This window comes from Sesamum indicum, linkage group LG15 (genome assembly GCF_000512975.1).
Source record: "Sesamum indicum cultivar Zhongzhi No. 13 linkage group LG15, S_indicum_v1.0, whole genome shotgun sequence".
Lineage (NCBI taxonomy): Eukaryota > Viridiplantae > Streptophyta > Magnoliopsida > Lamiales > Pedaliaceae > Sesamum > Sesamum indicum.
In genome coordinates, this window is record NC_026159.1 from 8,987,061 (window position 1) to 9,014,637 (window position 27,577).

Sequence of the window (27,577 nt, forward strand, 5' to 3'; positions counted from 1 at the left end):
AAAACTATAATGGTTTTCTTTTCAAAATGTACTAAACCCTCTCTATGACAGGCATTAAAAAATAAAATTTTTCTACCCAATTCAAGGTGGATTGTAGATGCCTTACCGCATTTGTTTTGTTATTTGTTACTGAAGGAGCTAGCCAAGTACCTGTGAACCATTTACTGCAATAGTGTGGTTGGAAGAAATTAGTAAACCCAGGGGCTTGGAATGCCTGGTACCAAGGCATAAGTTTATCGAGGCTTAATTTTATTTTGAAAATATATTGAGTCTTATTAAAAGCATATGATATAACTATTGAGCTTTTATCATAAAAAGACAAAATGGTGACGAATTAGGCTTAAAGACCAATATCTATTATTTTGAAAGATAGATGACTAAAATCATTACATTCAAAGTGAGAGGACCAAAATTATCAATTCCTTAAAGATACAAGACCAAGATTGAAATTAAAAATCACAACTTAGAATGCCACATCATAAAATTCCCCAGAAGCCAAATTTATATGCCGATATGGTTGATGATAAGGGACTTTTCGATTGAAAGACTAAAATTGTCATAATTTTAAAATTATAGAACTAAATTGTGAATTTTAATTTAAGCAGGATCAAAATTATTATCCCCTTTAATTTACGGGACTAATTTCTCCCAACTGAATTACGTACCACCTCAATGATCAAATATATATAATTGCTTGCTCCTTACCATAATTTATATTTAATTGGTATAAAAGATAAGAAAATTGCAGGAAAATAATGATTGATGAAATGAATTAATTAAGCAAGTAGTAAGCATGTAGGGCACACGCTTACACGTTTCCACCTCCAAGAACTCATCCATATATCTGTGTGTCATGCTATGATCTATATATGCAACTCTTTTGGTAATTATTGGCAGTCAAAACAGACCAAAAAGTCTCTCTCACATACAAGTGACCAAGTCTCACGTGTGAGAGTTGCTGTACATATTGATGCAACTTGTTTTTATTTTGTGATACTTGATTCCCAAGCTCAACTCTTTAAATGCAGATCACAAACACCCCCTTACCCTATTCCTTGCCTTTACGTGTAGTTCTCCCGTGAGAAAGAGGAAACAAGTGCTCAGACAAGAAAGAGAGAGAAAGAGGGACACAGAGAGAGAGAGAGAGAGAATGGCTCTTGATGCTGTCATTTTCGATCCCTTTATTTATGGCTGCAAAGATTATAGCTACAACATGGGAGGGTTCGGCGGATTTGGCCTTCCGCCGCTTCAAGAAGAGAGCCCAAACCCTGAAAATCTTGATATTAGTGGGCATTATTGGGACTCTCCTCCACCTTCTTCGGTTGCCCAGAACACCACTTCTTCCCCGGAGACTTACGGCGGCGCCGGGGATGGGTTAGGAGGATGCTGCCGCAAGAGACGGCGGACTAAGAGCTTGAAGAACCAGGAGGAAATGGAGAACCAGAGGATGACTCATATTGCGGTGGAGAGGAATCGCCGGAGACAGATGAATGACTATCTCGCCGTCCTCCGCTCCTTGATGCCGCCTTCCTATTCTCAAAGGGTATATACGCTATACCCCCACCCACCCCAACCCATACACACACTATACACAGTAGAAAGTTTTATTAATAAATAGTATATGACTCAAAAATTTGGATGAAAATTTCTATATTAAAAACAACAAAACTAGAACAAGTCTATAATAATTAATTTAAATTTTAATTAATCTCAAGAATGTCAAAAATCAAATAATTAATTTTTGATATTATCAAAATTTTTCAAAAATATTATTTTAGTTAATCGAATTAAATTCATAAAAATTGATGTGTGCATGCATGTATTAATTCGGATATTTATAAGTGTATATTCGAAAATAATTACACCAAATACTAATAATTAATTTGAGAAAGAGAAAAATTAATAATAATAATAATAGTGATAATGATAATAATAATAATATTGAACTATCATAGTCTCTAATTATATATAGTTTAGGGCCCTTTTATTAATTTTTTAAAAATATACGTACATATTATTATCATTACATAGTTTTGTTAAGACGTGTTTGGCATTTTTCAATAATATAGGGAGATCAAGCATCAATTGTGGGAGGGGCAATAAACTTTGTGAAGGAACTTGAGCAACTTCTCCAATTTCTCGAGGCCCATAAGCCCTCCAATCAGCAGCATCCAAACGCCGCCCACTCCAGCTTATTCTCCAACTTCTTCACCTTCCCACAATACTCAACATGTCCAGGCGGCGGCGGAGCGGCTGTCCAGCGTGGCCGACGTCGAGGTGATGATGGTGGAGAGTCATGCGAACATCAAGATTTTGACAAAAAAACGGCCGAGACAGCTCCTGAAAATGGTGGCCGGATTTCAGTCCATTTGCCTCACAATTCTTCACCTCAACATTACCACCGTCGATCAGTCAGTGCTCTACTCTTTCAGTGTTAAGGTATGTAATTATAAATTTCCACTTCTGCCCTTGCTTTGTAATTTGATTTTAATTAGGAATAATACATCTTTAATAATAATAATAATAATAATAATAATAATAATAAAAGAAAAGACATATACAACCAAACAAAATGCAAGTGTCACGACACATTCTTATTTTGGCCATTAGAATCTATAGTACATTTATTATTATTAAACGGCTCATCTAAAAATAAAAAAAAGTTATATATATCAAATCTACCAACTACTATTTTAAGCATTTTTCTACAAGTTTATATTATCTTTATAGTTAATACTTCATCGGGAATGATTAAGTTTTCAAATATAATTTTTGTTTTGTATTTGTTAAAATTTTATTTTCACCCATCTCCAACCATAGCACAATAGAGAATATTGAATCATCAAATTTTATTAATTAATTCTATTTTTTTATTTTCTTACCATCACCACAATTAAGAAACATTATTAGAATTAATTACCATGGTGAAAATATAAAAAAATTAATTAACTAAGATTGCGTAATATCTATAAGTCGTTGTTTTTGCACAAAATTATCCACAACTAAGAACCATAGAAAATACCAATGCAAAAAAGAAGTTGATTATTCCCTATTGTACAAATCACTACGTTTTGAAAATTATAGTAAATCAATACTATTTACCATGGTTAGACAAAATCGATGCAAAACCTTAAATTTTAATCATGATTAATCAACATTTACCATGATTTTACCTAAAATCAAAATGTTTGCCACATTTTTAATTAGTTGCAACAAATATTAATTTGGCTTCGCTTGCGGAAAACATCGACTAATAGTCATTATGCAACCGTGTTTTATTAGTATCTTCTTCTATTTTTTACTTTCAACTATAGTAATTAACTATAATAAAAAGTCATAATTCCTTTTAGTATATTTTGACCATATATAAAATCATGATGACACATATTAATTATGAACAAAACTTATATTTTCGTATATATTTTAGTTTAGCATGATAAATTATGATTCATATAACATAGAATATAATTCCTTTTATTCAATAAATATATCTAAAACAAAATGAATGAATTGCAGGTGGAGGATGAATGTCAGTTGAGCACAGTGAATGAAATAGCCACGACTGTGCATGATATAGTGGGAATGATCCAAGAAGAGTCACTGTCTCCCTGAGAGACAGGCCGCCACACAACTCACTCCCAAGACGACTACTCATCCTGTCCAAATTTTTTATTAATCATTGCCTCCTTTTCTGTCTAAATTTTTAATTAAAGATTTAGGTGGAACTCTCTCTCACAATCTCTCTCTCTATCTCTCTGAATATTTTGTACCATATGATACAGCCTACTCGGGAACATGTTTCATTATTTTATAATATGTTTTTGCCTACTATATGTATATATATATATATATATTTATATTAATGTGTATAAATATTTAAATATCTATCACTATGTGTATGAATCAAGCAAACCGACGATAGAAATGCCAAATTTTGCTGATTTATCGGGCCTAATTTATTAATTTAATATATTATAGAAATGATGTTGACGATTTTAATAAAGATTTGCTCATAATTGTTACAAAGATTAATTTTTTTTATCTTTTATTTATTTTATTTTTATTCTTTTTTTTTTTGGGTTGGAGGAGATCTAGTGGAAGATTATCTTTCTTATATTGTCTTTGAAATTTTGTTTGGCCTCATTCGGAAAAAAATGAGTTTAGGGTTGGGGGGTCTAGCTTCTATTGTTGAACAAATTAGAAGCCAAAAACATGTTTTTATATAGACAAATTCTGCCTAATTTTTTCTCCAAAATTGAATTGACTGTTAAAACACTCAGGTGAATGAAACCAAAAACTTCGAGTACTAAGTTTGATAATTTGAAAACTTGATATATTAAAATTAAAAAAAAAGCATACTTTTGATATGAAAAGTAAAATAATCCCTTAACTTTTTTATATATATGTGAATATCAATCATTTCAGTGACATTTGATTGCTTTTCGAGTTGGAAATATCGAAGCTTCATCGTTGATGCAGTTCTTACAAGTTGTAGGTTAGTAAGAGGTTGATGTATAAGTTGGTACCAGGTTTAATTAGTGTTTGCAAGAGTTTAAGAAAATTAAGGGAAAATAGTATCATTCAACTTCTTCTATTCATGTCAACACATTTCTTAAATTTTATTAATAGAAAGATTAATTTGTTTAGCGGAAATAAATATTAGAAATATTAAGGGTGACTAGCAATTTATCCCCTATGATATAAAAAATGAGAACATTAACCTCCTATGAATAAAATATAACAATTTACCGCCCTGTACTTTTTAAAATGAAGCGATTTATTTCTTTATACAGGGAAGTAAAATTGCTTCATTTTAAAAATCATAGGGAGGTAAATTGTTGTATTCTAAAAAATATAGGGAGGTAAATCGCTATTTATTTTATCATAAGGGGGTAATTTGTTACGATATTACAAGGGGGTTGCTTACGTTTTTCCTGAAATATTAATATAATTTTTCAAACCAACAAAAATTTAAGTATAATGACACCAAAAGAGGACCAGAATAATTATCTCTATATCTTATTTTTGTCAGAATCTCAATATAATTACACGGTGGAACTTACAAAATTATTATTTCCCCTTAATTTTCTTAAGCTACCCTTATAATTGAAAATATATTCACATGCATTAGCGTATGAAAATGATAAGAGTAGTTTGTTCAGAAAAGATTTATTTGATCTGTATTAAGACAATAGTAAGTCCATCGGGGGCAAATATGGATTTCATTAAATTGTTTTGCTGGTATCAGTAAATTTCGTAAATTTTGACTAACACGTGGATCTATTTATTAGACGGAAACAAACGCCAGCAATACTGGATATAATTTTCCAAATTATAAAAGATTTACGTGTAATTACATCAAATTTCAGAATATAATAATATACTTTTTCTTTTTCTTTTTTTTTTTTTTTTTGAGATGAAGACGATTAAAATTTTATTAGTCAAGTAAGACAAATAGATGTTCAAGAGCTGAAATAAGAAAACCAAAACCGCACTAACAAAATGAACCCTGAAACTATGCAGCACCCTACTAAGAAAAAATCAAAAGTAGATCAACCAAGCTTTCTGCTAACAGCCACCAACCAGCACTTGATAGATTGTGCGACACCCGCGTAATTATATAACATTTTATGATAATTTTATATTTAACCCAATAAGATAAATTATATGTTTATTTGATATATTCTGCAGACATTATGTAATGACACACTTAATCAAATTTTGTATTTTATCTTTAAATTTAGCATTTATAAATATAGGAAAAGGAAAAAATCACAGTTTCTAGTTGTTACTGAGCTTAAAATACAAATCCACTAATGTTTAATGTTTATCCAGTTATATAGCTCGCACTCTATACTTAACATGACACTGATGACCACACCTAGTAATACTGTTGATCGGCTTGTGATCCAATTTGGATAGTCGTCCTGTGATTTATTCCCTGAAAATGTACGGCAAGGATAAGTTGCCTACTCAATAAATATAAGTGACCAGTCTATATACATATACGCATGCAACAAGTCAAGTATAATGCAATCACATCTACCAACAAATACATCATATAGCAATACCATATGTAAGAAGTAACACATGCCCGCAATCATAAATCAGCTGATGACATAATATTTGATATTATCGTTTATTTTTCTTAGGGCCCTATACAACCAAACTGGAGTGCATCACTTAATGACTTTCGACGGCTATCTCATCATCATCTCAATCATAATACTTTCTCTTCCTTTCCTTCCCACGATATCACATAACGAACAGCTCGTATGATATGCCACATCATCTGCATTGATCAATGACAGCACAGAGCTCGTCATTCATCGCATCATCATAAGCCATTGTAGTATTGCCCCCTCCCAATAAGGTAAATCATCTTTTATTCCAATTCACAACAATATCATTAACTTCATTATTCAATTTCATTTAACAAGTATTTTCCCGTTAATAGTTTTCTTATTCATTTTCATTCCATAATCCATTATATAGTCACATAATCATTTATTTGACTTTCATACAACATGAGCACATAATAACAATTTCATAAATATTCAGGTAATCCCAAATAAATAGTCAACATTCACGATCAAATATCCATAAACAACAAACATATAATATCCTTATATATATATATAAATCTAATTAGTTATACTTACCTTAAATATCAAATGATTTATAATAATACAATGCCTACTCAATTTTCTACTTTATCGTTATGTCATGTGGTTCCGCGTGAGTGTGTATAAAAGTGTGAAAGTGTGTCGTAATTGTGTGTGTGAGTTGTGTTTTGTGTGCGTATGTATGTTACTTCTATTATATATATATATACATATATAATATGATGGAAGTGGCGTGGGGCACCCCCACCGCCTCACCTCTTCAAATATGTATGTATATATGTATATTTAAAAAAAATTCAAAAATTTTCATTACGTCCTACCTAATTTCTTAATTAATATAATTTGCTCCCAAATATTATAATGAACTCTAATTTACTCCGTTCAAGTTTTATTATATTTCAATTTAAACATATAATTTAGTTATAATTAAATTTAAATTTTTTTTAGTAATTATTAATTAGTCTTTCAATTACGTATAAAATGTATGGACGTCACAGATTGACCTGTTAAAGAAACAATATGCCACGACAAGTTTGAAAGTGCTCAAACTTGTCTAGCGAACGAACAAGACAGCAACACATGCAACAAATCCTCTTCTCCTTGCGAACAATGATCACATACTGCCTCAACTTGGACGTCCCTTTTCCTAAGATTAACCAACATCGGGATAGCTTCCCGACACACCTTCCACTCGAATAATTGGATCTTTGGAGGCAACCTATATTTCCAGAGGAAACACCAATCATGCTCATCCATTTCTCCCCCACACCCCTTTAGCAGACGGACCAGAATTTGTGGCTTGCCATAGCGCAACGTCATATGCACTTTTAACTGAAAATTTGTCATTATTGTTATAGTGCCAGACTAAACAATCTTCTATGTTACTGCCTTGAATTGGGGTATCCAAGATCAAAACAACATTAGATTCACAGAATTTTTTCTTGCTCAATTCTTCATTCCAAGTGGTTTCATCATTATTCATAAGCTGAGCCACCACCGTCTGACGACCCAAAGAGCAAGGATTCTATATTAGCTTAAACGTGGATGGTCTAGGCAGCTATGGATATTCCATGACACGAACGTACCTGTCATGCCCCAAAAATTATAATATATAATTGGGAGATTAATTAGTAAATTTTTATAAAATTTAGTTAATTAGTAAATAAATTATGGGCCATAATTGGAATATAATAACATTTGAATAAATTAAATTGGAGTTCGTTATAATATTTTGAGGCAATTTATATTAATTAAGAAAATTAGGAAGGACCTAAATGATATTTTGAGAAAAGTTTAATTAAATAAATAAAATAATAATAATATTATATATATAAAAATAATATGTATATATATAATAATAAGTAATATAATATATATATATATATATATATATTAGTAAGTTATATATGTGAATAACATATGTACATATACATATATATATATGAAAGGAAAAAGAAAAGGAGGAGCAAAGGGATTTGGGGGTGGGCCACCACCCACCGCCCCACCCCCTACACACCTATATATATAAGTGAGTTCAATTACTCACAATTCAATATATGTCAAATTTGTGCAATTTCCAGGTCGGTTCGACAGTCGCCGCGGGAGGATATGAGGGTGCGGGAGGTAAGTTTTTATTTTAATTTTTATTAATTTATATAATTATATTATTCAATTAGTCTATTTATTAAATGTTGATTATATTGAGTGATCTACCATTTAACCGGAATATTTTATAATTTTGACTATTTAAAATAGGTCGAATTAAATATTAAATCGGATATAAAAATGATAATTTAATTTAAGGATGTTATTAAAAATAATAGTTATAAATGTATAGGGGTTTCGTTAAATAAATTCCTATGAATCACTTGATAAATTATAAATATTTTTATGAAGCCTATAGTGTCTAGTTATTGAGAAGAACTAGAACAAAGATTTGTATTTCGATAGAAGTGGAGTATTAAAGAATTATTGGAAATCGTACGAATAATATTTAATATTATATTTAAAAGAAGTTACGATATTCTCGATATATTAACTGAATGTGATTTAATAACTCATTATAGGATATGGGGGTAAAGTGAAAAGACCAAACCACTACCTATTGAATAGATAGAGGCGTTATCTATATATGTTTTCTTTATTTGTGGTATTACTATTATATGAATTTGTGGTTCTTGCTGACATTGATTTATCTGAAGTATATGAGTGATGGATGATTTGATTTGATTGACGGTATTGTGTTCGTGGAATGAGGAAATACGTTGAAATATTATGTTTGTTGTTTGATGTGTTGTGGATATCTGAAAATGAGAATATGTTAATATATTGTTTTACGTTACTAGTTGTTTACAAGAATGGTGATATGTGGAAATGAGAGAGCAGTGGAAATTGAATATAATTGTGGTGTGAATACCTCTTGATGTGTTGAAAACCCTGTAAGGCGAAATGAAATAAAAAGATCTTTGATATGATATGAGAAAGAAATGAAATTGAAAGAGTTTTGATGCGATATGAAAAAGATGTGATGTGAAAAGAGCTATGATGCGAAATAAAAGAGCTATGATGCGAAATGAGATTGATGAGCCGGTTGTCAAGGGGATTCACTTAAATTTATATAACGGTGAGATTGAGTTATTGGGAAAAACACAATATCACCTTCTGGTAAGCAAACTAGGAAAAAAATAGAGTTTGGTTAATTGTCTTATTATGAGATAGTCATATGGTATAATAAAGCTGATTATGTTGGAATTAAATTGATTGTATTCCATGCGTGTTACCTGTACATCTTGTTTGGGCTGTGTTTGATATTCATATATAGATAGGGCTGGTTATTTACTTATTGAGTGGCAGGTTCATCCCTCTGCTGACATTTTCTTTCAGAAATAGACTTTGAGGTGTCTGACTGTTGAAAAGTAGGTCTACGCACTATACTCAGCCAGGTCGGGCCAGTATGTTGTTTTCTCCTCTTTGTCAGTTAGAGTACAAATCACCTTTTGTTGTATAGAGAGAACGCAAGCGTGGAGATTACTTATGATGGACTACTTGTGTTGTTTGATGTGCATATATGATATTGAAGGTTGATTACGATTGTTATGACGTTGAGGTTGCGTTACATATGGATTAAATTATTTTGTGTATTTATGTTTATAAACACAGGGATTACTATAAGTATGACGTTTAGGGTAGATATAGCCCTTGTAGCGAAGGGGGTGCAACAGTACTTTTCGTTCCCTATTCTCCAGCGTAGACCGCTTCTTAATAGCTCTTTAGCCTCACAAATAAATCTCCAAGTGAAGGAAGGGTGAATCTTACATTAAGCCTCAAAGAAATCAGACCACTGAAAGTATTTTTGTTTGACAATTCAACTAAGTGTCCTATCCGAGTTGCTCCAAATCCTCCAAGGCTGCTATGTGAGTAGAGCCGTATTGAAAGCGTGAAGACTCCGAAATCCCAGCCACCATCCAACTTCGTTTTGCATAATTTATTCCGGAACACCTAACGAATTTTTTGTTCGAGCCCATTTTGCTAGAAAAAATTCATTGCATGTTTCTATTCCTTAAATAGAACGTCCGGTACATGACAATAACTCAAGACATAAGATAGGATGGATTGGATCACGGATTTAATGAGCACCAATTGACTTGCTTGCGGCAATTTTCGCAGTGTCCAGCCTTGAATCTTAGTCCACACCCGGTCCTTCAAGCTAGCAAACACCTCCCATTTGGTCATGCACACAATCGACGGCAAACCTAAGTACCTATCATGTCTTTCCACTGCCAAAACCCTAATCCGTGCTACCAATTTTTCTCTGACTAGAACTAGGATAGTTTTCCTAAAAACTACTGCAGATTTGTCCAGGTTAATTTGGAGGCCTAAGGCAGCTTCGAAATCTTTTAGGGTTCAAGAGATGCAGAGCATAGCATCGATTGTTGCTTGAGAAAAAATCAACGTGTCATCTACGGATAACAGATGTGTAACAGAAAGCGCACTATAACAGACTCCAACACCTTGGATACGACCCATTCGTTCCTCTCTTTGAATCAGTCAGCTAAGAACTTCTACACAAAGAGAAACAAATATTGCAACAAAGGGTCTCCTTGTCAGATTTTCCTTGTCGATTTAATGTAACCAAATTGGGCCCTACTAAGCAATGATAGAGTACGATACAGTACATATATAAAGCATGATTAAAGCGACAAATGGGGATGAAAGCCTGTCTTTAGAAGAACTCTCTCAAGGAAAATCCTTTCAACCAGGTCATAGGCTTTACTGATATCTAACTTCAAGAAATGGTTGATCTGGTTAGAGATAAAGACATTATTAGTGATTAGTCTAGCCAAAATAAAAGTTGATTATGACTACGAGATGACATTATTAAGAATGGGCTTGAGACGATTAGAAATGGCTTTAGAACCAATCTTATAAACAACGTTACATAAGCTAATCGGTGAAACTGTTAGACCAATTCCGGCTTGATGCATTTTGGTATGAGAACAATATGGGTGACATTTACTTTAGCTTTAAAGCTATGATTATTTAAGAAGTCAAGAAAAAAGCAGTAACATCATCACCCACAACATGCCAAAAATTTTGATAGAAAGCGGGAGATATACCATCGGGGCCTAAAGATTTTAATGGATACATTTGATTTAAGGCGGCCTTGACTTCCTCAACTATGTATGGATAAAGTAGTTCCTCGTTTGCTTCCTCTGTGACCCCCAGTTCAATAACCTCTAGAATCTCATCAACCTTATGGGGTTCGGGCTTAGTAAATTGAAAGATAGAGTGAAAACAATCTGAAATCGTTTTTTGAATATCCTCCTGATTAGTAATAACAGAAACCTCCTTTCGAAACAAGCCAACAAACCATATTGTGCTCGCGTCTCTCTCTAGCGTTAGAGTGAAAATGTTGTATTTCAGTCTCCTTTGCAAAGTCTCCTTTGTTTCCAAATGAGTTCTTCTCATTCCAAATATTCCTCTAGCACATCTTTCTTAATCTCAATTTGTTTCTTAACATTTTCATTTGTTGTCCTCTTCTGCAGAATACAGATTTCCTCGTTCAAAGTTCGAATTTATCTTTGAATGTTACCAAAGCTGCTCCATTCCCAATTTACGAGTGCCACGCGGACTGCCATAGTGTTATTCCAGACAGATTCTGTCGGGTTTAAGCTTGAGGAGGTTCGCCAACTGGTCGTGACCACTTCTTCACAACCAGGGTCTCGCAGCCACGCTGGTTCAAAACAAAATCTTCGTTGTCGTTGTGCATGCCACTGATCCGATTGATGGTCCAGATTAATAAGCAAAGCGAGGTGATCAAAGCAGCCTAACTTGATGCCAGAGACTCTACAACGTGGAAAGATCTACGCCCAAGACGAAGAGATGACTGCGCTATAAAGTCTCTCACTAACTGTTGTAGGGTGTTCTCTTCTATTGCACTATGTAAATCGGGCCCCCTTAAAACCCGAATCAACAAGATTGCCATCTAAAAGACAAGCCCGAAAATCTCGATTTTCCATGCAGGTCGATGTTTCTGTCCATGTTTCTCATGCTCATGGAGAATCTCATTAAAATCTCCTACTACCATCTAGGATCTAACGGACTGATCCCGAAGCCGACGTAACAAATCCCAAGATTCCATTCTTCGTGAAGCCTCTTGCTGACCGTAAAAACTTGTGAATTGCCATGCCCCATCATTACCAGAATCTAAAACCATAACATCAATGTGATTGCTACAAAAGAATTGAACTTGAATCTCGATCTCCTTTTTCATAGAAGTAACAAACCACCTCCCCTCCCTTTGGAATCGACCCCGACACTGAACATATTAAGGCATTCTTTAATTTTCTCACATCTTCTAGTAGAAAACTTGGGGTCTCGGAGATAAAAACCAAGTTGGGGTTATGGAACTTCACCTGATTGCCAAGTGATTGAACTGTCCAAGGGGACCCCAACCCCTAACAATTTCAGCAAAATATTTTCATGGTTTGCAGCGAGGCTGCAATATGGCAGCCTTCGCTAATATAGAAGCGATATTTTCATCCCCAATTAAGGATTTTTCTATTCTTGCACGACATTTGGATTATCCTCAATTGGAATAACACCCCAGCTGCACTTGCTCTTAACAATTGAGTTTTTGGCTTGCCTCCTATCTGTCTCCCACTGCCCGCCTTACATTCCCCCTTGTACTAAAGTGAAAAGGTATATTAATCAAAGACGATTTACAGCCCAAAAGTGGTGTTCGCTGCACATCGAAGTTAAGGAATAAAGAGCCTGGCTTATATCCTTCAGAAAGAAGTGTTTGTGCATCAATCATGGAAGAAGCATCTTTAGCCCTTGCAAATTGTTTCTCACTCTCCTCAATGCCCTTACCATGAAGTCCTAAATTGCTTGCTAACTAAAGATGAGATGAAAGGTCAGTCTCTGGCACATTTGAGATAGAATTTATGGAAGTTAACCGCCCCCTCCCCCACCGCCGTGGATTGCTCAACATTGCATCCTTATTAATAACCTTACGGTAAGTGGACAGGGAAGACTGGCCAGCGTCCTTACTCTCACCAAAATCTGATTTTTCTCCTTTGGTGGGGGAAAGTTGCGATAGTCAACTTACCTCCAAAAAGGGGGTTTGTAATGAAAACCTCTCTGCGTCGGCCTCTAAATTGGGGAACAGCTCGAAGCCATGAACCATACGGTGTGTCATCTCCTGGGTCTTAATAGTCCTCCTTGAACTAATTCGCAATATTTTTGGATGTGCCCAAGCTTTCCACATAAGTAAAAAAATTTTGGTAAACCTTCGTATGTAAATGTCACCAAGAGTTCCTCCCCACCAACTGATTTAAGTTTAAGAGCTCGTTTCAGTGGCCTACTAATCTCAAGAGATACTCATATCCGAAGTGTAGTCCCCCACTATCGTCCCTACTCATCCATTTCCACATCTTGGAAGACTCCCAAATTATTTCCGATCAAAGAAGCCACCTCTCTATTCATTGGCAAATCATGGACATGGACAAAGAAATCACAGTGAGTAATTGGCACTTGCATGGGGTTTTGTGTTCATGAATACCATTAAAAATTAATATGCTTTCCTCAAAACTCCATGGAGACCCTTAAAAGACCCTGTTTCAGTCAATAGCGTGATTGAACAGAAACGACATACAGCCCTCTAGAAGCCTCTGAATCTCCATCCCTCTCACCGGAGTCATCATGCTCCTACCGATCGACACAGACCCTTAAAATTCTATTGTCTGTCAGATAATAACCGACCCACCAAGCACAACACATAATGTTTGGATTCCACTTCCACAAATTGTTTGGAAGGATAAGGCCTTCCTCTTCATTTTCAGTAAGTTGCAAAGAACGACCAATGCGCTCCACAACTCGATCCATCTAACTTAACACCGAAGATGAGACACGCAAATGTAGAACCACGGAGCCGCCCAGGAAGCGGGAAGGAGCCATCAAGTCTGCACATCTGGAATTGACGACACCACAACACAATACAAACAAAACCACAAAGGACATAAAATGGATTAAAGCAAAATCCAAATAAGATCATAAACAAAACAGGGTAAAAAATTCGACCAAAAATATATTAAGTTTGTCTCTCACATCTAAGAAATATTTGAAAAGTAGGAAACTTAATGTATTTTGTGCAGATTTATCATTCAAATTGAAGTTTTAAGTCATGTTGAATTCTACACAAATATGGCAATGAAGCGAATTGCTTCTGTTCTGCATTTAAGCATGTTAATGGGTGGTTAACATCCAAATTCAAACTTATTATAATAGTGAATATTCACACCTCAATTCAGACTTATTATATTGTATTCAAAATCCGAACACGTTGAAATAAATATTTTGGATTTACAATCTTCAAATTCTTGGATGAATCTAAATTTCAAATACCTAAATGCCTAATCATGTGGTTGCTGAAAACAAATTATTTTCTTCAATCCCTTGTATTTCTAGATATGAGTTTTTATGTTCATTCATGATTTAAAGTATCGTTTCCAGGGTTTATTTCGTATGTATAATTAAATACTAGAATTTCACTGGGAATATCTCCCAAAATATAATTAAAACTTCTTAAAAATTAAAGAAACATGTAAAATCATGAAAAATGAAAATGTATAAGAAATTATGCCAATAGTTAGGAAAATTAGAAAGGGGAGTAAATCTTTTGGTAATTAGCAAACAACATAGCAAAAGATTTTAAGTTTTTGTGATTTCAAAATTAACATTAAAAAATAAAATATTTACTCGATATAATTAAAGAGGAATTTTAAGAGTTTAATGCAATTTTTCCTCTTATAATATTGCAAATGAGCAAAATACCGTCTATGAAAAAAAAATAGCAATTTATCTTGCTATATTTTTTAAAATGAAGCAATTTACCCCCTTATCTAGGGGTTAAAATGCTTAATTTTAAAAAATACAACGGAATTGCTAAATATTTTTTTATAGGAGGATAATTTACACATATTTGCAATATCACATGAGGCTAAACTATATTTTTTTTTTCGGAATTTTAATGTTGCAAATAAACATAATTGACTTTGGCAAAAAAATTGAAAAGCCCCTCCCTTCCCCCAAAAAAATGTTTACTAACAAATATTGTAGTTGGTAAAATTTCTAAAAATATTATTCACAAAAAAATTCAATGCTAAAATCAGCGACAAAATAATTACCAAAAAAATATTTTTCTTGCTAAATTCGTTGATAACTCAAATTAACAACAAATTCCACCAATCTGCAAGAGATTATGTTACTGCTAATAATAGTATTTCTCATAAATAATTACATTGAGACCTCCTTTAAAAATATGAAATTATATTTTTCTCTAGAAAAATTTAAAATTACACTTACACCCCCTCCAAAAAATTCTGTGTTTACACTTAATCTTTTATCGTTGGGGTTTGGATGGAAAATATTGAAAAAATTATATAAGTATTCAATTTTTTTCCTCATTTAATATTTTTATATATATTTTTGTACTTTATAAGAAAATAAATATAATATATATATAGAGAGTGAGGTTAACACTGTTATATTTTTTCTTTATAAGTACAAAATTATTATATGTGAATGTTAAATAAGAAGTAAAATTAAAAATTCCGGTCATTCTTTTGCTCACGTCAATAATTTTTGTTCAATTCCTAATTTAAAAGGGCCAATTGTAAACCATGAATTTTCAAATAAAATGTAAATGTAATTGCAAAATTTCTTTAAAAAAGAATATAATTTAAAAATAAGTCTCATCATCCTACTTCCGCTTAACTCCTTTAATTTTTATTGCTTGTTCCATGACTTTTTCTCTCCAATCAAAGTCTGATGCATTTTTGCTGATTTTGTTCTAAGCTACAAGCATATTTTTTATTTTTTTTTTGTAAAATTATAGGTATATTTTCTTATGTTAGTGTAATATTTGCATAAACTCTTGCTGGTAAATACGGAGTGTACTTTTAATCACAACTACAACCTCAGAAGGTGCAACTGTAATTTTTCATGTTTAATTTTCTATTAGTTTACCAAAAGTAATTTTAGTAGAACTGATGAAAAATATTTGTATTAATTATAATCATGAGTTCTATACGGGTCCTATCGGGTTGGTAGTGAGTTTTCAATGGGTTGATGATGGGTTTTATATGGGTTGATAACAGAGTTTAAGTGGATTGGTGATGTATATGAGTTGTGATGGGTTTTAAGTGCGTGAGGATTGATTTAATTATACTATATATTACTTACTATTTTTACATTTATAACTTTTCATATTTTTATGAGAAACAAAAATTTCAAAATTTATTTAGGAAATTATTATTTTTTAAATTAATGAGAAACAAATTAAAGGAAAGTGAAGAATTTTATAAAATAGTCAAAACTTGCAATTTGTATGTAACCATTTCAAATTCTTTTTTTTCCTAATAAATTGACAATATACAATTATATTATAAATTTCAATGAACATATCAAAAATCAGTATCTAATAATAATTTATAATGTTAGTATTCAATTTTAGAAAGAATCATGGAGAATTAATTGCACAACTATTCATCTCATGATTTGTTTTGATATTTTGACAAATACGGTAACTTTTAATACTTTACAAACATTTTATTATATATACATAAGAAATGAATCTTTAATGTAACTTGATTACTTTCCATAAATAATGAATAATACAAATTTAATCTATTATATTATATTACAAGTTGAATTAAAAATATTGTCATCTTATTATTATTATCTAAAATTTTAAATTTTGTAAAGATTAAATATAAATCCAAACCATTTGCAACCCAACTTATTTTCGACCCATTAAATCAAATACATTTTAAACCCAACCTGTTTGGAACCCGATCCAACCCGCCTATTTGCCACTCCTAATTTTTAATTTATTTGGATCAATTCGCTTTATTTTTTTTGGCTTTTTTTGTGTTCTCATTTCTCAGGTTCTTTGTGGTTTGGACTGGTGTGTTTGGGCTAGGGTTCACAAAATAATTAACTATTCGATGCTCGATTGATATCGATTAATAAAAAATTGTTTGAACTCGACTTTTCAAACTTAACAAATCAAATATGAACAGAATTTTTTACTCATTAAACTTTTGGACTCGACTCGAGCTTGATTTCATTGGTGCAAAAGTAATAAAATATATTTAAAAATATGAAATGACTCGGGCTCAACTCGTGTTTGATTCAATTAAAGCTCGTTTGAACTCGATTAGATCAATAATCAAATTAAATTCAAATATAATTTTATTGTTGGATAATAATTTAAATAAATTTGAACAATTATGTGTTTGACTTAATTCGGATCATTTATAGCCCTAGTTTCAATTGAAACTGTTCATGGCTTTTTGAAAGTATTGCTGCTGATTTGGGCGACATGTGTTGGGCTGTGGACTCCTCTTTTGCGGATCACACTCAGCAGGATGGGCCTTCGCTTATTGGACTATTCACCTGGGTCGGAGGCCTTTGAAGGAGTTTGGGCTGAACTTTTGTGGGTTGCATAGTTTTGTTTAGCCAATTTTTGGACTGATATTTATATGGGCCTTCGTTGGGCCCTTTTATTAGCGGTGATAAAATAAATAAATAAATAAAACTGCAAATCGAACCATTTTTTATAATTTATCTGTTAAATTACGATATTAAGAATAAATCAAAGCATATTTATTAGTTTGATTTTTATATAAAATTTTAAAAAATCATTAAAAATCAAATTGAACCCTTAAATATATAATTAATTTTTATAATAATTAAATAAAACTAATTAATTGTTTAGAAGAATTTCATATTCCAATTATAAATGTTTAAAGTTCATATATTATCAAAGGTCCAAATTGCAAAGCCTGTTTTTATAAAACTAGCCCGTTTGGTTGTGTTTTCATTTTCATTTTCAGTTTCTAACAATTGAAAATGTGTAGAAATATTTTATTAGTTTTTGTTCGAAAATTGAGAATATGTTTGGATTAGTTGTTTCCAAATATAGGTATATAGGTATATGTATTTTTTATGTGACAGAAAGACAACTATGACAAACTCATGAGTGACCTATATAAATTTAAAAATTGAGAAGTAAAATGGAAATGCATTCTCACTAAAAAACGTTTTTAAAGACTTTTAGTGGTATTGTATTTTAACCTATCGTGTATTTAACTTTAACTATTACGAAACCTATTACATTTTGTTATCTAAAAAACTATAACTATGTATGTTCTCAAATTATTGTGTATTTAATTTTAATTATTTCGAAAATCTATTATTTTTTTGTCAATAGAAGGGTTTTAACCATATATTTTCGTACTTTTTTTTAGTCTCAATATCTTTTTTTTTTCTGAAAGTGTTAACATCGCAAAATTGCAGTTTTGATTTTGACTTTAAAAGTAGAAAAATTCAAGAAAATAATTTTATAAAATAGTCAATACCAATTTAATTTAAAAATAGCTTTAATAAAATCAAAATCGTAGTGTAATCACCCCTACCTTTTTGTCTAGAGGGCTTATGAATTTTATTAACATTGTAAGCCTTTCTTTTGGCTTATTGAAATGATGGGAGCCCGGAAAATTTAGGTTGAATTTTTTATGGCAAATTATTTTTCATTTTCTATTCCATTTAATATACGTAATGACGTCACGTATATAAAAATAGCATCATATATTTTATTTAAAAAAAAAAATTTATACACGTAGCATGTATGAATTAATAAGGTACGAGATCAAATACAATTTGCAACAAAAAATTCAATCAGCGAGAAATCCCTCGACCATTTGGTGGTTTAATCCAAAAAACAAAACTAAAGTACTAATACTCATTCCAAGAACAAACTCATAGGGTATATTTCAATTTTTCCAAAATAAATCTACTTATATTCAACATTTTCTGTATACAGAATCGTGGATAGATAGTGAAACTAGGGAACAGTCAAAATTGATTCCCTATCAGTTCATTGAAACAGGCACTTCCCACTGAATGAGAAGGATCTCTTCATTGAAACAGGCCCTTTTCTCAGAGAACACAGATATGAAGAAGAATACCTACTTCTACTTCTCCTCTTCACACTCACATCTGAATCTTGTTTCTCAGTCATTACCTTACTACCCCGACACCCTTCATCTGTCTGAGCACGGACATTCGCGTAAATCGTCGAAGCAGAAGAAAAATCCAGTGAAACGGACCTCCTGACGGGCTGCAGTTCTTGATCCATTCCCACCCGACGATCTGCTAAATCACTTTGTATCCGGAAGTCGCCATTCCTCGTGTCGTTGTGCCGACAATCATTGGACAAAACTTCAGCCAGGTGATTGTCTTCGACAGGCAATTCACTAATATTTTCGCACACATTCCTCGTTTCTCCTTGTTCATCAGATCCTAATTCGGGCAGAGTTTCTGGTACACTCTCCATTTGATTCTCTACCCTTGACCCTGAATCTGTAGAACCTGGCGCTTCTGAACTCACCGGCGCGCGACAGACGGGACAATTCTTGTGTGACCTCAGCCAAGTATCGATACAAGGCCCGTGAAAGGCGTGGCTGCACTTGGGAAGAAGCCTGATGCTCTCATCTTCTTGAAACTCACTCAAGCAAACAGAACAATCAGTCTCTTCAGTCAACCCCTGGTCTTTTTTATACTTAAACATTGTAATTGAATCGATGACGGACTGTGGAAGGCCGACAGTGCGGATATACCATATGGGATGATCTACCACGGGCCCTTGAAGCTCGTCAATGAAATCCTCCCTCAAGTTATCATTCTCCAGGCCTGGAGAACTCCTCCTCCTGGAATTCCTCCAGCTCGACAGGTATCTGCGGATAGTAAGATAGGAAAGGAACAGAAAAACAGGGCCAAGAATAGACAACGTGAGGATCAAGGTTGACGAATGTGGATGGTTTGAGGCGGATGGAGGCGGGGGCTGAGGAGGCAAGTATTTGTAGCACTCGTCAGGGCAAGAATAGCAGTTGTAACAGGCGGATTCGTACTCCTTGTCATCTCCGGGCTTTTTAACAGGCCCCGATTTTTCTTCAGGCTTTGTATCAGGGCCAAGTAAAAGCTTTCTATGGTGAAAGGCCATTTTTAAATATTTTCAGGTGACGGGGACTAATCAATCAAACAGGGGAGTGAAAATGGTGCCTGGAGCTGAAATTCTTGCCATGAACTTCAGAGTACCTTCTGGAGATGGAAAAACTATGGAATGAAGTGAATATGGTTGAACCTTTGTTTTGGTATACGCTGATTGATGGTGGTGGGGAAATTTCTGCGTGGTTTCAGGTCTTGCTTTTCAGAGTCAATGGACTTGTTTACTAGTTACGCGTTTACGTAGTTTGAGTTCTAACTTCAAAATAATTCTTGTCTTTTTAATTCACTTTAAATTAATCTGTTTGATGAATGATTTTTTTATGAAAAAAATGCAAACCAACCCCATGTGATATCGTAAATGAGCAAATTACCCTCTCATAAAAAAACAAATAATAGTTTACCTCTTGTATTTTTTAAAATACAACAATTTATCCCATATGATTTTTAAAATAAAACAATTTACCTCCCTATATAAGGAGGTAAAATGCTTCATCTTAAAAAATATATAGGGATAAATTACTATATTTTTTTAATATGAGAGATAATGTATTCATTTTCAATATCACGGTGGATAAAATTGCTATTCACCCATTTTTCTATAATACTCTTATAAAACTTTTACCTTTATACAAAATCATTTTAATTCTTCACTTTTCATTTTAAATTGCAAGTTCATCCCTTGCACTTAAATTAATAAAAAAAATATATCTCTTTTTAATTACAGTATTTACAATTGAGAACTTATTTAAATAATAATTCGATCAATGAGATATAAGCACAACTCTTATAATTTTCAAATAAAGAAAACACTTGAATAAAGTTGGATAAAAAAATTGAAATAAAAACTAGAGTGAAATTTTTTTAACAAAAAAGCTTTTGAAATTTCCCTATTTTTTTTTTTTAACAAACATATCATTTTGTTATTTATGTTGCAATTTCAGAGATCTTTCGTTTAAATAGTTGTGCTATATTTTATTATTTAAACCTTTTTGTTTGATTTATTTATTCAAGTGCTCTTTTATTTTAAAAAAAATGCAAATTCGTTAAATTAACAATAATTATATTTATACAACATTTTATCAAGTTATCATCTAAATTATTGTCCAATGGTAAATTCTTCTACTAAAAATATTATATTTTTCTAACTTCATGCGTGAGGAACCAAATCGAAAATTGCAAAATGAAAATGAGAGCTTAAAATGAATTCTTTATATACCAAAAAAAAATTATAAATATAATATGAGAAATTACCTACTGTCGATAATTATGGCCCAATGTTCACGGCCCACTAAAGGCAAAGCCCACAAGGTCCACCCACCTGGCATGACCCACTTCGGCTTTACCTGGCCCATACCCGGTACCCATCACCCGACCCACTAGTATACCTACTTAAGCTTATTTCTAACCCTAAAGGTTAGTCTGTTTCCCCCTCTTTTACTACTACGCCGCTGACTTCGGTTCTTCCTCTTACCTTCTATACTCTTCCATGGATTTTGGTATGATTCTCCTTCTCCTTTCTTCACCGGAGATGGAGGTGGCTTTCCTAAACCAATCTAATGGCTTATGGAAAGCCACCAAGCTTTCCTTCTCCATTTCCCCCACCTGCTCTTATAAATAGGGATGCTCTCCCTTTGACCGAAACACACGAGAAATACTACCCACATACCTCCATATCCCTCGAGTTCTAAGTGAACCTGCTATCAGTCTCCATGACCTGTTGATCAGTCTCTGTGACTTGTTGATTTCGGTGATTTTCGGTAGAAGTTGTTAAGGTGGAGTAGCCATGGGTGCGACTGTGGATACTGAGTCTTCTATGACCGAGCTTGGTGCTGTTTCACTCGGATCTGGTTCATTCTGAGCCACCTATCTCAATCTTATAATATAATTTGTCTATATTATCTGTTATTTATTTTGGTCTGTAATATTTAAAGGAGTTTTGTACTCCGTTATATTTATACCTGTAATAGTTGGCTAGGCCATTTGTTTAAGTTACCACTGAGGGGATTACCTCCCTACAGTGGTATCAGAGCCGTATCTGATCCGAACGTCTCCGATGGTGGTAACATCTGAAACCCCTCCTCCTTATTTTCCGCTGATATACTGTCATTTTGATATCTCGTTCTACATTACGGCCGAAATATTACTGTTTCTGTTTTACCGCGGTTAAACCCCCTAATATCCCTCTTGGTCGGACCCTCGAGGTCGTCAGGTATCTGGACGGGACTTAGGCTGGTGAGCCTCGGTTCGCATTATTTTGGTTCTGATATTGTTGACCTTGTGTTCTTTTAATCTCTGCTGTTTTTTGCGGGTATTTCCCCTACCGGGCGTATGATTACCGAGGTTGTGGGGCGCTATCAAGCATCAGCGTCTTCGACCGCTCGAGCCAACTTCTCCGGCGAGGACACTCGAAAGAACGATGTCCCGTTTCCATACACTTAAAACACCTTCCTTCTCCCTGTCCTTAGCCCCCCTCTCTTAATCTGGCCCCTGCCCCTCTGGAGGTGCACACCCGTTTAGGAACATATGCAAAGGGGTAAAGAGAGAAGTCAATGGAGAACTATCAAATACAATGACTTGGATTTGTTCGTACCATTCTGTCATCGATCACTGCTGGGTCGGTTGGTTTTTTCACCCAAAAGCATCGAGAAAGGCCCATCATACTAGAGTATATGATATATATGAAATGATCCGCGGTCTCATTTATGCTATGCCCTGCATCGTGTTCGTGTGTTTATTGAGCTTTCTTCACTTCAGCGCCATGCGCTTTGCTTCGCTTTATAGAAGAGAAAGACCGTTGTCCCTGCTTTCCTTCTTTCTTTCAGGCCTGGCTTGCTTGGCCGGATTGCTTTGATCTCTTGAAAGGTTTGCTCCTTGGCTTGATTGCTTACTCTTTGCTTTCCTCATATAGATATAGGCTGTTCCCACCAAAGTCTGAAACTGCTTGGCTTGCTTAGGAATATCAATCCCTAGGTCGTTTACTGCTCCGAGGTATGAGGGCTCGGATCTTGCCCTAGTCGTATATATTCAAATTGTTGGCTTGGTGACCGGGAACTGGCTGGCATACTACAATGAAGCAGGTTCTTCAGGGCTTTTACTGAAAGGCTAGCTTTCCTACTCTTATATTATAGTAAGAAACAGAGGCGAGCAACTTCTTCTTTATATGAAAAAAGCGTAGGAAATACCGAAGGAGTTGCATAGAAAGTACTAGGGTTCGAGACTCCTTTACTTTCACTTTGATCTGTGAACCAATACCTCAAGCAAACTAGAAAGATCGTAATATAAGACAGACTGTTGAAGAATCACAAGAATCAATAGGCAGGAAAGCCCTTTCTTCTGAAAGTACTTCCGATGTTGTTCAAGTCAAGCCTTCTTTTCGGTTGGAGTTCTAAAAGAAGTGGGTACAGAAGGGCTTGAAGCAAAGGCAGATTAGAGTCAGAAAGGACTAGCTAGAGTTAGGATTGAATGCAGCTATGCCTATAGGCTCTCAATCAGATTAGGGCATCTCCTTCCTCATCATAGCTTGGAGGGTTAGCTAGGCTCATTCATTAAAGGAAGGTGGGTTGCGTGCCTTTTTGAAAAGAAGGGACTTCCTTCCTAGGACCAGCTCTTACTATAGCAAAGGATTATAGGCGTGAACTTCCTTTACAGCCTTTTCCTCAAGACTGACCTTTAGAACAAGAGATCCCGCCCTCTAAGCTAGTGAATATGAGACTAGTCCCTATTCCTAACTGGCATGGTTTGTTGGAATACAGTTTTCTCGTGGGAAAGAAGGACAGATTGCAGGGCATCTCACTTCTTTAACCAATGTGATATAGTTTGTGTTAAAAGCCCTATTCTGGACGAATGAGCTAGGTTAGTCGCATATCGGTTGTTTAACCAATGGGATTGAAACTGGTTGGCTTGGGGCTCCCTCGAAGTAGGAAGTCGTCTCAAAGGACAGGCTTGATCCTAGCTTGACTGCTACCCTTGGCCTTAGACCGTTAGGAAAGGAATTCTAGAATAGCTCGACTGAACCACAGTAGTCAAGTGATCTCTTAATCTCTGTGATACTTACTAATCTGAGTGATTTTTTCTCCATAATACTGATCTGTGTGATCTTCTTATAAAACTGTTGGTATATATATTCTGGAGTGTCTGTCATTTATCAACTGTTTGGAAATAACTGTGATCTTTGTGATCTCATATTCTCTGTGAAATCTTAAACTGTTGTGACTTAGTTCTTTCTTTAATAACTGATTATTGCGGCCTGTTACATCTGCTGAAATTTCTGTTTCTTTGTGACTCCCTGATTCTATAAACTATTGTCTGTCGTATTTGTTGAGAATTTCTGTTTTTTGTGTTAATCACTAAAAGGGTACATTTTCTGAAACTTACTCAAAATTTTTTCTGAAAACCTATTTTAAAATGGCCGGTTATAACCTACAACCATTCGATGGTAAAAGTAATTTTTCAATCGGGCAACAGAAAATGAAGAGAATTTTGATCCAACAAAGAGTTTTTAAAGCCATTGATGGCAATTATTTGGAAAATGTTTCTGAAGAGAAAATACAAGAAAATGATGAATTTGTTTACTCATCAATTATTTTAAATTTATCTGACACGGTTTTACGTAAGGTTGGAAAACAAAATTCTTCCAAAGATTTATGGAATAAACTTAAAGAGCTTTATACTGAGACATCTTTACCAAGCAAACTGTTTTTATTGGAAAAATTTTTCAAGTATAAACTTGACTTGTCTAAAAACATTGATGAAAACCTGGATGATTTTACTAAGCTTATACAAGATATTAAACTCACTGGTGACAAGAACATTGATGAATATTCTCCAATTGTTTTACTGAATGCTATTCCTGAATCATACTCTGATGTTAAATCTGCTATTAAGTATGGTAGATATTCTGTTAATCTTGAAACTGTTGTGAGTGGACTTAAGAGTAAGGAGATGGACCTTAGGGCTAATAAACCTAGTCAAAACCAACACGAGGTGAATTCGGTTAGGGGAAGATCTAAGTTTAGAAGCTCCAGATATAATAACAGAAGCAGAAGTAGGAGTAAGAGTAGAAATGGATATGGAACAAGTCTAAACCTAAAGATAGTTTTAATAATGATGACAAAACTAGAGAGAGACGTTGTTATAACTGTGGTATAAAAGGACACTACATTAAGGATTGTAGAAAACCTAGAAATCGAGATAGATATGATGAAAAAGAAAAGGTTAATAATGTGTCTGATGAGAATAATGGTGAAGTTTTTGTTGTGTGCGAAGCAAACTCTGTGAATTCCTTTGATATGCATGAATGGTTGATTGATTCTGGCTGCACATTTCATATGAGTCCTTTCAAAGATATTTTCACTAATCTGCGTTATGAGCATGCTGGTTTTGTTTCTATGGCTAATAGAAGAGATGTGAAATTGAAGGTCTTGGTGGCATTTTTATGTGTTTTAAAGATGGCTATAAAATGACCTTAAAAAATTTCAGATATATTCCTGATTTGAGCCATAATCTTATTTCTTGTGCCGCTTTAGAGGAAGATGGTCTTGAGGGTAGATGGGGCAAAGGCCTCATGAAAATCATGAAGGGCTCATTAGTTGTTTTTAAAGCTGAACGCAAGCGTAATCTTTATATATGCACTGTTTCTTACGATTATCTTGCTGCCTCTGTTTCTGAATATGATTCAACTACTTTATGGCATAAGAGACTTGGTCATATTAGTCAAAAAGGTCTTGATTTTTAAGAAAAGATGACATTTTGAATGAGAACATTGAAAAATTGGATTTCTGTGATGATTGTGTACTTGGTAAACATCATAAAGTGCATTTCCCTGCTTCACCCTCCCCAAATCCCTCCATGTCTACTTGCATTCTTGATTATGTGCATGCTAATGTTTGGGGATCTTCGAATGTGCCTACTCACGGTGGTAATCGATATTTCTTATCTATTATTGATAATTTCTCTAGAAAAGTTTTCATCTTCTTAATGAAGCACAAATCTGAAGTATTTGAAAAGTTTGAAAAATGGAGAGTTTTAGTTCAAAACCAAACTAGAAAAACGTTGAAATCTACTCGTACTGATAATGGTTTGGAATTTTGCAATCAAAGCTTTTCTGAAATGTGTGATAAACATGGCATAAAGAGACACAAAACCAACCCCTATACCCCCCAACAAAATGGTATCGCTGAAAGAATGAATCGCACTTTACTTGATAAAGTTAGATGCTTACTTGTAAGTTCTGGTTTACCAAAAACGTTTTGGGGTAAGGCTGTTCTTACTGCTGCTCACTTGATTAATGTGTCTCCTTCTGTGCCATTACTTGGTAAAACTCCTGAACATGTTTGGACTGGTAAAATTCTTGACTTATCTGCATTACGTGTCTTTGAATGTTCTGCTTTTGTGCATCAATCTGTTGATAAGTTAGAACCAAGGGCCATAAAATGTGTTTTTATTGGTTATCCTATGGGGGTTAAGGGGTATCGCCTTTGGGTACGTAGTCAACTCGGATTTAAGGTTCTAATTAGTAGAGACGTAACATTCAATGAAAACGAAATGCCTTGCTTAGAGAAAACCCAAACCTTAGAAAAAGAGAAAACCTTTAATAAGGTGGAGAACAATCTAAGGGATAACCAACAGGAGGGAGAATTAGAAAACACATTAGAAAATGAGACTGAAAATACAAAAAATCTCGAACCAAACCCTTTAGAAAACTACCAACTTGGTAGGGACAGAAATAGAAGACAAATTAGGGCTCCAATTAAACTTAGAGATTTTGAGACTGCCCTAAACATTGAGATAACTGAACCTACTAGCATAGATGAGGCTATGAAATCCAAACAATGGCTTAGTGCTATGAATGAAGAAATGAAGTCATTAAAGGAAAACAAAACTTGGGTTTTAGTTCCCAAACCACAAAATGCCTCCATAGTAGACTGTAAGTGGGTTTATAAAATCAAGCAAGAAAACCCTATCAAATACAAGGCTAGGTTAGTAGCTAAGGGGTTTACGCAAAAAGAATGTATAGATTATAATGAAAATTTTTCTCCTATCGTGAAATACACAACTGTGCGTATTATTCTTGCTCTCACTGCACACTACAATTGGGAACTCAAGCAAATGGATGTCAAAACTGCTTTTCTACATGGTGATTTAGATGAGAATATTTGTATGTGTCAACCTGCTGGTTTTTTTGATAAATCCAAGCCTGAATTTGTGTGCTTACTGAAAAAATCGTTATATGGCTTAAAACAATCACCTAGACAGTGGAATAAGAAATTTCACTCATTCATGCTTTCCTTGAAATTCAATAGAAGTCATTATGATCATTGTCTTTACTTTAAGCATGTGCATGATTCACCCATTTTTCTTGTTCTTTATGTTGACGACAT

At 33.9% G+C, this 27,577-nt stretch overlaps 2 protein-coding genes across 2 annotated transcripts; one reads left to right on the top strand and one right to left on the bottom strand.

The window, feature by feature from the left end:
- Window positions 943–3,831, top strand: LOC105178419 (transcription factor bHLH96-like). The gene is given in 4 exon segments (XM_011101881.2): window positions 943–1,543; window positions 2,070–2,228; window positions 2,230–2,439; window positions 3,517–3,831. Coding segments are annotated over 4 exon segments (858 nt in total). The 5' UTR covers window positions 943–1,150; the 3' UTR covers window positions 3,613–3,831.
- Window positions 18,851–20,402, bottom strand: LOC105178275 (RING-H2 finger protein ATL52-like). Its single transcript, XM_011101723.2, has one exon. The coding sequence runs from the start codon at window positions 20,191–20,193 to the stop codon at window positions 19,069–19,071; it is 1,125 nt and encodes a 374-aa protein (XP_011100025.1). The 5' UTR covers window positions 20,194–20,402; the 3' UTR covers window positions 18,851–19,068.